The sequence below is a fragment of the Daphnia pulex genome, chromosome 10 (genome assembly GCF_021134715.1).
Source record: "Daphnia pulex isolate KAP4 chromosome 10, ASM2113471v1".
Taxonomy (NCBI): domain Eukaryota; kingdom Metazoa; phylum Arthropoda; class Branchiopoda; order Diplostraca; family Daphniidae; genus Daphnia; species Daphnia pulex.
Genome location: NC_060026.1, coordinates 4,447,668 through 4,461,980, shown reverse-complemented (window position 1 = coordinate 4,461,980; position 14,313 = coordinate 4,447,668). Strand labels below are relative to the sequence as shown.

Sequence of the window (14,313 nt, the reverse complement as noted above, 5' to 3'; positions counted from 1 at the left end):
AAATGGTAGAGACGCCAGTTTGAAAGCTGAACGATGGCCCTTTCTCGAAAGATATCAACGATACCACATCGCCGTCTTTAAGAGTTGCCGTGTATAGAAACTTGACTTTCACGCCATTGACAAACGTGCCCGCCATCGTGTAACCCGTCAGCCCAATTTTCCCATTCTCAAGCCTTGTCAGCTTGAAGTGTTTTCTCTCTGCGATCCGCTTGTAAACGGACCGTACCGCAATCTCAGGCGGAACAGTCACGACGCACAAATAACTGCGTCCAACCGTGAACGTTGTAACACCCTCGACTGGCCTATAACATGTCATTAAAGATACAACCAAAAAACAACACATTAGTCAGCGTACCAGTTACGCACACACACACGCAAAAATTGGCACATTAAACATGCAATCAATTATAGAACATCAAAAAATTGTCACATACAACATATATAAGAGCAAAAAATAATTCACCTCAAAGGAATTGGAGTGGAATACTGCGGGGAGTGCCACACCAGGCATCCAAATGGCATATCTTCGGCCAGTGCAACAGCCATCAAACAACTACAAATTCCTACCGTAAACGGCGGCGATGAATCAGACAAAACCACACTCTCCAATCACAAAAATAAAAATTATTTTGATTTCAGACTGTTGATTAGAAAAGTGTTACACAAGTTTTTCTGGCAAACTATGCCGGACTGAAGAAAACAAGGTGCAATTCCTTAGGACGAAATGTATGCTGTACTCTGGACATCCGCACTTTCCCTCCTCCCCCTCTCCCTCTTCGACCCACCCGGGGGATCTCACGGCGACTTACGGCCAATTCCAACATGGTGACGGCACCACCTCCTCATAGACCATGGTTCTGCCTTATTATGCTGCCTGGATGAGCGGTGTTGGCTATATCATGAGCGATGATGATTCCGTATATTATTTTTTGATCCCGCGGTCAATCTATCTTCTCTCCAAAAGAATATCATTAATTTGGTCGCTTTCTCGACATACGTTCGACTACTCGAGAGAGACTCCAATACCCCAACTGGTCACGTGCTACTTGCTTAATACATCGAAAATAGGAGCACTCGAGCAGTAAAGAAAAAAAATCTCCAATTTCTCGGTCGAAAATACGCGGGAGAGCCCGTAACTCTATCCGACTTTTCTGTTACCCTAAACCCAAGTATATATCCTGCGGAATAATGAATAGAAAAAGGGACGAAAACATTTCTATGAAAAAAACAAACAATACCGGACTAGGACGACTCTAACAGCGATCCTACTCTTAGTGATGCTTACAGGGGTGACGGGCGAATAAATATCAAAGAGCCGGCCTGCTGCTGCTGCAATGGGCAATCAAAGATACACGATGAAAAGCTCGCATGTTGTGCTTCTTTTGAGATGTACCCCAAACAATTGTCTCTAGGCGTTGTCTTGAATGTTGTTTTATTACACGAAGGAGGCGGAGGAAGGCATAATAATCATTCCGTAGGAGCATATACAATTTTACAGAAATGTGACGACAAGGACTGGAAGTAAAACGGAAAATCCGATGCAGCAATTCAATGGCAACTGGTGGCTTTTTACGTGAAGAGAAAGCAATCGAAGACAAACAACCATCAGATGGATGAAAACGGAGGGCTTCCGCAATAACCAGAAAGCTTCGTTTGATACAATCTAGATTACATCTTACATCTCTGAATTGAATAAACCACAAGAAACATGCATTTTTTAAAAAAGGACGATAATTTAAATTCGAACATAAAAAATTATATAAGCGGCTTCCGAGTGTTCGCACTTCGCCCCACGGTTACTGGTTAACTCAGTCGTCGTCAAATAGCCGTATCACTCCATCGCTACCTTTGCTTTGGCAAACGTAATGACCTGGAAAATTCCCCACCCCAAGAAAACCCAGAAAAAAACAAATCACATAAGGTTAACGCGAAATCACTAATAACAGGTCACAAACTTTTACCAATAGCCTATTGGTAACAGTTTCTTCTAAAACAATTTTTTTTAATTTCCAGTAATAAATGACATTTTATAACAAATTACCGGAATCGACAGTGTCACCAAGGTGAGTCACATGCGACTGAAGAGAAAAGTTGCTGGAGGTGCCGCCTGAAATCTTGAACGGCTACCAAACATTTGGAAAAACAATTAGCGCTTGATTTTTTATGCCATTCAAAAAACGTTTCAAGGAAATCATCAGCACACTAGGACAAAAAAAAACACATTAAATGCCACTTACGGGAAAAAAACCCGGAAAAACTGAAACTTATTTACCACGGGATTTTTTCAATCGACTTCACCATGATTGCTTTCTTACAATCACAAGCGGAACAATCCCATTCGCACTCCTCCTGAGCCATATAAGATTTCAAACAGTCACCAATAGTGTAGCTGTTCAGCGGAAGGGGCAAATCCCAAGCGAACAACAACAAGTCTGATAGCTATCTGACGAGTGACCACATCTTTAAAATCATAAATAACAGAAATCTACAAGTATAACTCTTAGCTAATATAAATCAAGCAGAATTGATGACTTACTCCTGACAAATCAATGTCTGAAGAATGGAGCCTTCAAAGTAAGTCCGCAGAACAGTTGCAATAACAGCGGGCACTGACAAAATGACGCAAAATTCACTGGCGTCCCACTGCCCGACCTCTCCGAAAGTCACGTCCAAAAGATGCAGATTTTTTATGAACCGACTACATATAAGAGGAAAGAAATGTTGGCGGTTGAAGTTGAGGAGGGAATTCGTTTAAAATTTTGATCGACAACATTCACGACCTTTAAACTACGAACAAAACATACCAATGAAGATCGTCCACCAACTATTCCTCATCTTCGTCTTCACTAACCCGCATCAATTTGACTAACAATTCAAATAGAATGGGCAGTGGCGCTTGTACGTCAACGAAACTTGTTTCAAGATCGAAACAAAAGTCTTCCAGTGAATACAGAGATCGTACTCTCTAAGAAACGCTGTGTTGAAAAAGGGAAACATGACCATGCTTTGAAAATATTCTAAATTCTATGTTTTCAAAACGGAAACACAAGGTTTAAAAAATGGAGTAAATTTCTTTTTCTCATTTTTACCTTCGCGCCACTTTGGACATTAAACCTAATAAACGCCCCTCATTCAACGACACATGATTTAACTAAACATTGCGTTCAGAAAACGTAAAAATGTTAACTTTTTGCATCTCTTTGGCGGGATGTAAAAAACAAACATTTTGAAACATCAACAAATGAAATAAAAAGTATATATCGCGTGAATTGGTTTGATAATCAAGTTTATTGCAAACCTTATCTTTAGTTTGTATACATCCTAGCAGAAAATTATCAACGGCTTGTTTCTTCCAAATTTCACTAAGTCCCAACTTTCTCATTACAAAATAAACTTCTATTTTAACTAATATTGATATATAAGAACAAATAGCTCATAGATAGAGTATCAGGCAGTTAAATCAGTACTGTCATTTTCATCAGTGTGTTCGAATCCGTCTTTGAACTAATAGAAAACTTCAAAAATTATTTTGTGCGCGCTTCAAAGACTATGCACAAAAAAAGGAGCGAAAAACACGACAAATAACATACTTCCAAATTTTTATTTAGCAATCTAATAGAACGTGAAACAGCAAAAGCATAAACAATCAGTTCAACTGCCTTGCCGGGATTGGTATGCCTTTTGATCACCGATAAAACGTTCTGCTTTTTTTCTGATCTCTTCTTGTGCTAGAATTTCCAGTTCACGGTGGACAGCTAAAAAAAATATACATGCTATAAAATAGCCTAAACAGGAATGAATTACTAATATATACGACTATACTTGCTATTGCAATAAAGTTCCCTCGTGCGATGGAATGCTCCATGATACCAAAGAGATTCACTGAAATCTCGCCAGTTACAGAAGGGTCCGTTAACATACGTTTGTCGGAAATTTTATTAACATCAATAAAATTAAAGGTGTCCCCATAAAATGGGAATATAAATGGGACGGGTTCCCAAAACACAAGAGCCCAGATTTTACACGAGTAATCGTGCATGTAATCGTCTATCACAAAAAATGGATACATACTGATTCAATTAGCTTATGACTAAATATAATTTCGATTCAAAGAACAAAGACTGAGAATATTTGTGAATAATGAAACGAAGAAAGGCGTTGTCAATTATATCAATTTTTGTTCAAAAATGTAAAGGGAACGGTACATAATCAGCAAATAAAGAATGGCGGGAATATGAACTAACACCAAGACACAGTTTGAAACATCACTCTTGCAGTAAAGAAGTGTGTTTTGATTTTGTGCGTTGATAATTCTGTTTATTTTACTGTAGTGAAAATGTTTAATTGTCCTTCGTGTAAAAAATGTGTTGCAGTGAAGTCCATAAAGGATATTTAGATTAATTTAGGCCATCATAAGCAGTATGGAGAACTAGACTTTCCCATTCCTTGTTGTGAACCATATTGCCAAGCTACATGCGACTACATTTACAATTACGGTAGGCACTTCGAAAAATTCCATTCCTTTAATACAGAGGGTGGGGTCGTTGTTATGTCTGAAAGTGAAGAAATTGATGACCTTGGTTTGCACGATAATGACAATGTTCAGGCGGAAAATGAAATCATAGACAATAGACCTAATAACCGCCCCTATTGAAAGACAAAATGATTGCAACAAGAATGGCCTTGCAGGGAGTGGTAACAAACGTGGTGATAGATTTAAGAGGGAGAGGAAACGTCCCATTCAATGTAACAATTGACGTATTAGAATAATTTAAAGATTTCTTTGAAATAATTGTAGATAACTTTGGTGAGGCGCTGAAAACCGAGTTCGATTCATTTGATCTTGAAAATTTACGAAGAGTTTAGCCGTCTTAGATATCTTAAGGAAGGCAGAGGAAGCTGAAGAAAACTTTGGTTTGTATTTCAATGTATCCTGTCATAATTCAGTTTAAATTAATAAACTATTTTATCATTTAGATATTCCTGGACGCATGAAATGTGTCTTAAAGTTGACACTGCATGCAGCAGCCAATACGCAACCGTCCCAAAACAAAAAAGGATCAACTGCTGACGGATGGAATCTTTTGTACCAGTCATTCAATGTAAGTTACATCATTAAGTACATTTTTAATGTTTGTTTCCCAGTCTAACGATTTCTAATAACTATAGGAAATTCTTCTTCCGGAGGAGGCTGCAAATCGTGCTAGCGACATGGAGTTGCCTGGTGTCTTGGACATAAATGGGGCATATTACATCAAGATTGACAATTCGGCTGTAGCTCTTACTGAAACTAAATCTTTTGAACAATCAGTGGGTTATTTGCTAATCTACTATCACATCCTAGACATCAATTATCCTTAAAAATTAAAATTTGTTAATGGATTTCTTGAAACTATGTTTGAAATTGTCCCCTCAATGAATCCATCCAAAAAAATGAAACATTTGTGTTCCTTTGTTTTCAATTGAAGTATATGTACTTTTGTCTAAAATAAAGTGACATATAATAGCTGTTGAAAGTATAGAATATTTTTTTTATCTAATTAAATGAATATATAGAGATTCGGATTGCATTTTGGCTATAGATACATATAAATGCTGAGAAACAGCATCTGATACATCTAGATACGATAAATCTATAGCAAAATCTAGGGAACAGAATAAGAGGATGCAGAGGATAAGATTTTTACCAAATTAGGTATAAATGCATTAGCTGCAAATTAATGTATTCAACTTTAAAGTTTATTCATTTATTTATGTAAATAAAATTTTTTAAGAATTTCGAGAAATATGCAAATAAGGGGAGGGATAACAAGCCCATGGCTTCCAGCATAGCCTGGGCCCTGGGGTTCTTTCGGTGCCGTTTGGTTAAAAACAAAAAGAAAACAAATGTGTTTGGTTCGGGGGAATCCTTTTTGTTTCGAAAAAAATTTCTAAACATCGTGTGTCGGAGGAGGTGACAAACAAGTCATGTTTAGATATAGCAAAACATTAGTTTCCTTTTAGAACACAGCGTTTCTTAGACATTAGAGTAGAGTTTACGTAGCAGCAATTATTAATGTTGCGGTACCTTAAATTAGCCGAAATATGTTGAAAAAAAGGAAGAGAGAGAGAAACATTAACAGACGGAAATAGAGAAAAAAAAACAATTGAACTTTAGTCTGTTTCCACATTCTTCACTTGGTCAGGTATTCAAATAACTCACCCGCACGGGTCAGTAATCTCCGATGACGGTGAAGCAAGTCCGTCGACACAAAACTGGAAATCATAATATTGGCACCACACGGTGCTACATCGTTGCAGAAATGAAACACAATGTCCATCAACATCTGACAGCGGCATGTCAAGTGCGGCGGACAAGTGTGGTCCATTGTTGACGTTCTCAGGAGCGGCGAACAGTGGATGCAGCACCGTCACTCAACGTCAAACAGAAATCGTTTCAAAAATTATACAATCACTATACTGTCGTATACACGAGAGTTTTTATTTCTTTTTTAGAAGAGTAGGAGGAGGACTGTAGTGATGTTACGTTTAACTTAACGGATAACGTAACACATGCGTTAACGGACCCGTTTATTTTGTTTTGCCTTAAGGGATATTATTACTCAAAAGAAACACAATTTTTTTTAACGTAACGTAAAAAATAACGTTGAATTTGCGTTAACGTACTGTTTCAAACGACGCGGTAATTAACGTACTAACTTAACGTATCAATTTCAAAGTCACGTTATTTTAACGGATAACGTAAACGTAGTCGAAATCGCATAACGTAACATCACTAATAAAAACCAAAATTCTCTCCTGCAGAATCTTCTTTGACTCCATCCCCAGTCGTAAAAATGTCACTGGGCCTCCGGAAGCAACGAGCCAACGAAGCCCCCCCCCCTCATCCTCGATAGGAAAACTTTTGCCTTTGGCTTAAGCGGCCAAACCCGCAACGTCTTGGCCAAAACGGGAAAAAAAGGAGACAACAACAACAACAACAAACATGGAAAATAAATTCCATTTTGGCGCAGAGAAGAAGAAGAAGAAGGAAAAGTGCGCCAGAACGGCCGCATATCTCGTCGAATCGTTTGGCGACCCACATTGGCGCAATTACAATATCTGTCCGTGCAGATTGCGCCAACGCAAATGAAAACGTTTCAATCGGAGCATTGCGCCGCCGCCGTCGTGTTCCAGTGCCTCAGCTTTCCTTGAGATAAACCAAAGATGTACACATTTATAAAAGATTCAAATTCTCCTCCTTTTTGGGGATGGATTTAGTGTTTCATCCGTCCCTTTTTATGTAGAGAGAGAGAGACTATTGAAAGTGAACTAAGCAAAGCAAGATAGGCAAAGCAAAATAAGGTTAGAGAACTGAAACTTGGTGACCAAATAGAAGAAATGGTGTTTTATCATATGCCTTCGGTTCGCTACGGAGTTATTAACGGATCACGAGAAAAAAAATTGTTTGCCTATTTTTGGCAGTTTTTTTCGGATTTTTATCAAGAAAAGGGAAAACAAATTTAAGAGCTCAAACTTGGTATACGCTTTTCTTAGAATATTAAACACCCTAATCAAAAGTTTGTAAAAATTAACAAAATAAAGTCAAATGTGAAACACCTATACATGGTATCGTGTAGATGTGTAGATAATCTCATACAACAATTCCCTTCACTTTCCATGTTCCAACAAGCCTAAAATTTTAAGAATTGTGTGGATTGACTATAACACTGACACACAGAAAGTTTAAGTGTGTCAGATGAACTTATTTAGATGTATGAAATAGGAGAGTCCCCACCGAAGTGTTCTTCTGGTGGACTCTCAGTTTCAATTGATTCAGTGAGTATTCCAGCGATTTTATGATGTTTGTTACGGTTAAAATACCGAGAGAATTTACCAGAAAGGAAGCAGTAAATAAAATTGACACAGGGAGAGAGTGGATGGAGCCGCCAGAAGTAGTACAGATGGCAAAAGGCAAACTAAAAACGTTTTTGATGTCTACTTTTGGTTTCATTTTTCTGTTCAACTTCAACTGAAAAATTAACAAAAGAGTGATTTTTTGCGACAATTGTACTACGGAATTGAACTTTGAAATTCAACCAGTATTGACGGTAAAATGCAAATTATCGATGGCGAAATTTTCAGCGCCCATCCTCTTTTTGCAGACGAATAATAATTGTGAAGTTTAACAGAACTGAAAAAAAAAACTTTGTGTCATCTTTTATAAAACGGTTATCAACTTGTAAGATTATATTTTAAATTATACAGTAAATTATTTCTTTTTATGTCTATTTAATTAAAGGTACAATGAGTCAATGACTACTGATGAAAGAGTCTTGTTTTTATTTCTGTCCTATCATTCTGCGAATTTGTTTGATTCTTCTTGCGAAGAAAGAAAATAGTTCGATTGACGAAGAGATAGATGCAGAAAGTTTGTCCTTATTACTTCAGTTGAGATAGAACGTCACCCAAGTTTCTTAATGACATATTTTTATATTTTGATGCAGACTTCTTCAGATATTTTAGATTGACCAGAACCAATTTTTAATTGCAATACAACAGTTTTAGGCAGAAAATCAATGTTATTGGGCAGTTTTGCAATTTTTTTTTAACGAGGAGATTTCATTAAGTTGCCACACATGAATGAAATCCCAGCTATTTCAAGACAATTCCGCAGAAAAGTGATGTTCCCAGGGGTATTATGCGCCTTTGATGGCTATCACGTTCCTTTCCACCCAAAGTCCCCCAACAAAACACCTTATCGTAACCATACAAAGTTTTTGTTCATTTAAAGGATAGGGAATGGCCGGATAGGGCTATAAAGTGGTTCCAGGGTTGTGACCGATCTTCTTTTTTTTTATCGCAATCACGGTCGCGGTCAAAACAAAAAAAAAGAAAGCGATCGCTGTCGCGATCGCAATTTCAGCTTAAGATCGCGGTCACGGTCGCGATCTTTTTTGCGATCGCCACTAGATGGCATTGACCTTTTCAAAATGGAAATACATGCAAAAATTTATTTCATATCTGATTAATTACACATTTACAAGAAATTAGAATCCCCATTCACTTTAAGAAAAAGTAGCATTTCAAAGTTTTTGTCCTTCAGCCTTGATCGAGTTGGCTTAAAAATACTTCCAGCAACACTAAACAGTCTTTCGACGGATGCTGATGAAGGAAGAGCAGTGTTGTATCGTAAGAACAACCGACTTAAAATTGGAAAATTTAAAATAGATTCAGATGCCGCCGATCCATCACTTAAAAATCTATCAAGCTCTTCTGTTTCAAGGGCCTTTCTGGGATTTAAAGACTTAAAAAAATCTTTCTTTGCCTTCTTTCTTGGTGGTTGGGCATCATCACTTTCCTCACTTTCACTTTCTGGTGTAGTTGCTTTTGAACTTAAAAAAAGAAAAAATCAAAACAAAAATCAGAAATCTAACCTCTAATGATATTAAATTGCACTTATAAAATAATATACTTTAAAAGAGGCGGTCCGCTACGTTCACACTCATCTTGAAATTCTTCTTTAAGCATTTCGATTGCATCGTCTTTATCTTCTTGGATCCAAAATAATTTAAAGCGGGGATGCAACATAGCTGCTAAACGCAGTTCACGATCTAGGAACATATGACTAAACCGTTTTGTGAGTCCATTACAAAGAGCATTAATTAATGCTTTACAGTGCTTGATTCCACTGTCTCTTTTTAACTTTTCGAGCTGAGTTTGCAGAACAGTTAGAGTAGGAAGAAGATATCCAATGGATATGTTTTTATCTCCTTGTAGAATGTCAAGTGCAGCGGCCACAGGTGCCATAACTTTGACATATTCCATAATAAATGCTTCTTCTACTGGTCTTAAAGGTGCAATATTAAAGTGCTTGAAAATATCAGTAAGCTTAAGAGGTTTTTTCAAGATGAAATACTTCACCCTTTTCATTGCACAAAAGTATGAATTCCATCGGGTGTCATTTGGTGTCACAAAAAGTTTACCAAGTTCTTTTTTTATTGTATCTGATGATTTGCTACTTCTTGACTGCTTGTTCCAAATGGATCTCAGTTTCGAATCAACAGATTCAAAAATGTTCAAGAAACCTCTGTCTGTAATTTTACTGATATCAGCAGTCGCGAGTAAATTGAGAGAATGGCAAACGCATCGTCTATGAGGAGGTAGACTATACGCAGAAGCATCAGAATTGGAATTCAGGATCTTGGTTATTGGGAAAAAGACGATATCGTCTTCATCGTCTGAATCATTGAGGTTCTCGGTCTCGTTGAATGACTCCTCAACATCTCCAGAATAAGAGCTGTTACTAGATGAACTTGAAATTTCATGGGCTTCATTTGCTTCTTCGAATGTCGTTCTTGATGTAGCGATTTCTTTCCCAAACAAGCGAAATGCTTTTACGAAATTGCTTCCACTGTCAGTTACAGTAGCAGTTAGTTTTGAAGTTAGTTGAAACTCATCGTGAATCGCCTCCAATTCTCTGGCAATAACATCATACGTGTGTGAACCTTTTATCCTACGAACTGCAAGGCAAGCACTCTTCCTCTATAGGGGAAATAGTCAATAGTTTATTAATATGGGCACTGCTGATATTTAATAAAATATTCACCTTCATTTTAAAATCAAGCCAATGTACAGTAACCCCTATGAAGCTTTTCCGTCGACTTGTCCAACAGTCGGCTGTTGTACAGGCATATTTGGCGTTTGACAAAGCTTCTATGAGTTTCTTTTTGCCTTCGACGAAAAGAGAATTTACTTTTTTGGTGAAAAATCTCCTACACCTTATCTTAATTCTGTTTCCTAGTCTTTGTACAAATTTTCGGAAACCTTTTTTTTCAACTGTGTACATTGGCAAAACATCTTCAATCAAATAATCCTAAAGGATTATGAACTGTAATTAAAATACTGTTTACTACATTCTACATAGCATTCGTAACGAACCAAGATTGCACTGTCTATAACAGACTGTGGCAAATGTCTGTTGTGATTGTAGTTTCCATCAAAAGAAATTTCTGGCTGAATAAATGATTTTGATTTTTCAGATGACACAGTCAATGTGTTATTTGGTAATCCTTTTAAGCAGTCTAAGTTTTTACATTCTTGAATAAACTCATTAAGCCTACTCCTGTGCTTTTGCTAAAATAAGATTCAGATTTAAAATTTCAATTTGAAAAACTTTGTAAGTTGTAACGAATGAAATATACTTTAACATGTCTCTTCAAATTGCCTCTAGAATTAATTGCAGTTGATATAGCCTTTGGTGGAATACAACCAAGAAGACACTTGAACTGCACCATGTTTTTTCCTGTAACAGGGCCTTGAAATTCAAACATTGAAACTGGTGCACTAATGTGCTTCTTGGGAGTGGTTGATGAATCATTTTCCCTACATAGCAATATATTACGTTTAAGAACTTCGAACAACTAATTATACCATATAATTGAAAAAAACACACATAACTGTGGACGAATCATTTGAACTTGATTCTTCATCAGATTGCACGGTAGCAGGTGTTTTAGGCACACCTCTGAAATGCCTTTTAATTCTACACACAAAAACTTAGATTTTAGAAAATAAAAAAACCAAAGGAAATAAACATATTACCCATTTCCATTCGACATTGCAGTAGATTGAAGTAAAATTAAAGCTATCGTGCACGATTGAACAAACAGTTACTCTTACTATTAGCTGTCAAACTGTCAGTCATTACAGTTAAGTAATTTGCAGTTGCACTAATAATTTGTAAGTTTTTAAAAATCAACATAAGATGGCGCTAATTGATCGCAAATTTGATCGCAAGATTTTTATCATGCGATCCCGATCCCGGTCGCGTTTTTGTAAAATCATCGCGATCGCTGTCGCGATCGCGGAAAAGTGACCGCGGTCGTGATCGCGCGATCAAACAATCGCGATCGTCACAACCCTGAGTGGTTCGAGGTTGCCATCTTGGATGGGTTTTTTCCCAGTTTGGTGCAACCTCAAACAAAAAAGCATTGGCTTGTTTAATTTTTTGGTAGGAAAACGAATGAAAGTGAACAATTTTTGTAATGGGTGTAGTTAACAATGCCTGAACTTTCAATATTTTCTAAAAATCTAGAACCGATAGCAAAGAATCGGTTGTTAGAGCTGTTGTCGTCGTTGAAAATTGATGATCCAAACTGGATTGACGATAATCTTTGGAAAAACTATCGTGATGTCATTCCAATGGTTCCTGCAGTAACGTGGCCTAAGCTAATTCACCATTTCCAAAATGAAAAAAGTCTAAATACTGGAGATCAACTGCAAGTTCAAAAAGAAGTTATTGTTGCCATGGAGCAGAATCTGGATAACTAATGGTTTAGGGACTTTAGCTGGTTAGAGCTGACAAGCAACACAGTCGTGCTGACAGCCAAGGTATATTCATCAAACTATTTCTTCGTGTAATGTGAATCACATTTTATATTTCATTTATACATTAGGTTACAGCGTCACAAACATTAAGTACAACATACTATCCTTGGGTAGCCTGACCGGCCAAGGACGGTATGGTTCAATTTGCTCATTGCACATGTCCAGCAGAGTAATATTTCATCTAACCGTTTTGTTATTTTAACAATATTATTAGTCTACATAATACTTAAATTGTCTTCCAGTCTAGGTGAACATGTAATCAGTGTATGTAATCACTATAATTGTCTGGATCGAGAGCACCTATGGCAGCAGGTTTCTTCATTTCAACAAGATCTTTCGAACACTTTCTATGTGTTCTTCTGTTGGATTTTTAAACGATGACCGTGACGTTATTTGATTTAGTTGAGTACCGAATATGCCAAATCTACTGAAACATTCATATGAAATACAATGTTTATTAAGTAAGGACATAATGATGCTGCCAAATGTCTTTATTACTTTCTTTGAAGTGTTGTCTATCCAAGCACATTTTTCTTCTGTGAAACTAGTGTTTGTCTTAACTTCATGAGCTGATATCACTGCATGCAGTAGGGTTGCGACATGTGTGCACATTTCACCTAGACTGGAAGACCCTTGGGCAGCTTCAGTTATGTTGGTAAGAAAAAAATATGCGAGTCATCGTTTTTGTATTGATTATAGAAGATCAAATTTAGTCCCTAGAAGATACGTGAACCCGTTGTTATTAATTGATGCAATCATCCACAACTTTTTTTTCAAACATCCGAATTTCCTAAAAAGTAAGCCCCAGAAGAAGTTAGTGTTAAATGAAATTAGGCCCGACAGCGCAACGTCACACCCAGGATTGGTATGAACAAACGCGTGCCTTCGGTTAAAAAAAGGTTAAAAAATTTACTTTTCTTCATTTGATAGTTTTGAAAACATTTTGGTGCATCCACCATGAATTTGAAATTGTTTGCGTGGTATCGTTATCGCTCATCATCTTCGCCATCGTTCAGCGTCCTCCTAAATGGCTCATCGTCATTCTCATCGTCTTTACGGCAGACCAAATCGGCAATTGTACTTTCCGTCCATCCTCATCGCACGTAATCCCTGGTTCGTCTCGGCTTCTCATTTGAACTCTTTGAAAAGACGTAAATTACTTTAGTAGATTTTGTCCGACTTATGGTGGTTGGTCAATTCCCATCAGCTTGTGTGTTTTCTCACAAAGAAAATGGTCCCACCATGGTCAGTTTTGCATACTGTTATGTTCAATCGTCGATTCCTTCATACAGAGTGGTCAATTCGAATTTTTTCCTTTACCATCGTGTATATTTTCAATCGTTGATACCAAACAGGGAATTTCAACTTACAATTTCATTTTTTAGTCGATACTTTATTGGACCGTCATCTTCGTTTCGCACTTATGGCTTCGTCAATACTTTTATGGGGCCGTCAATTACGATTTTAATTTTTGTTTTGCGCCCTTTTTCAGTCTTCACCTCGTTTCAAAACTTCATCGATACTTTTATAAGTCCGTCGACTTTAACTTCATTTAGACTGATCGTTATATTCGAAGAGAATTCAACGTTTTTTCTCTTATTACATCGTTGTCGATACCTTTCATGGCCAACAGTCGTAATTTTCGAATTTTTATTTTGTGACATTGTTGCGGATTGGCCTCACGCAATGCCACGATCGACCCCAGGAACGATACAATTGGGAACCCTGTTATTCCACTAGCTACTCGATCCTCGCGAGGGATTCCCATTTGAATTGTGTTTACTTTTACCTGATTTATTTCTTCAATACAAATTGTAAGTGACTGGATTGTTTTTTTTTGTGAATCTTTTATTGCTGTCTGTAAAAAACTCTTTACCCCCATAACAATCCGAAAAAAAAACATCCAGTAAAACACTCATCATTTCGCAAAAGAAGAAAAGCGGT

At 37.2% G+C, this 14,313-nt stretch overlaps 1 protein-coding gene across 1 annotated transcript; it reads left to right on the top strand.

Annotated features, from left to right (window-relative positions):
* Positions 1–4,854: 4,854 nt before the first annotated feature.
* Positions 4,855–5,361, top strand: LOC124205744. The gene is made up of 3 exons (XM_046603231.1): positions 4,855–4,914; positions 4,978–5,102; positions 5,170–5,361. The coding sequence occupies exons 2-3, from the start codon at positions 4,992–4,994 to the stop codon at positions 5,359–5,361; spliced, it is 303 nt and encodes a 100-aa protein (XP_046459187.1). The 5' UTR covers positions 4,855–4,914; positions 4,978–4,991.
* The last annotated feature ends 8,952 nt before the right edge of the window (positions 5,362–14,313 follow it).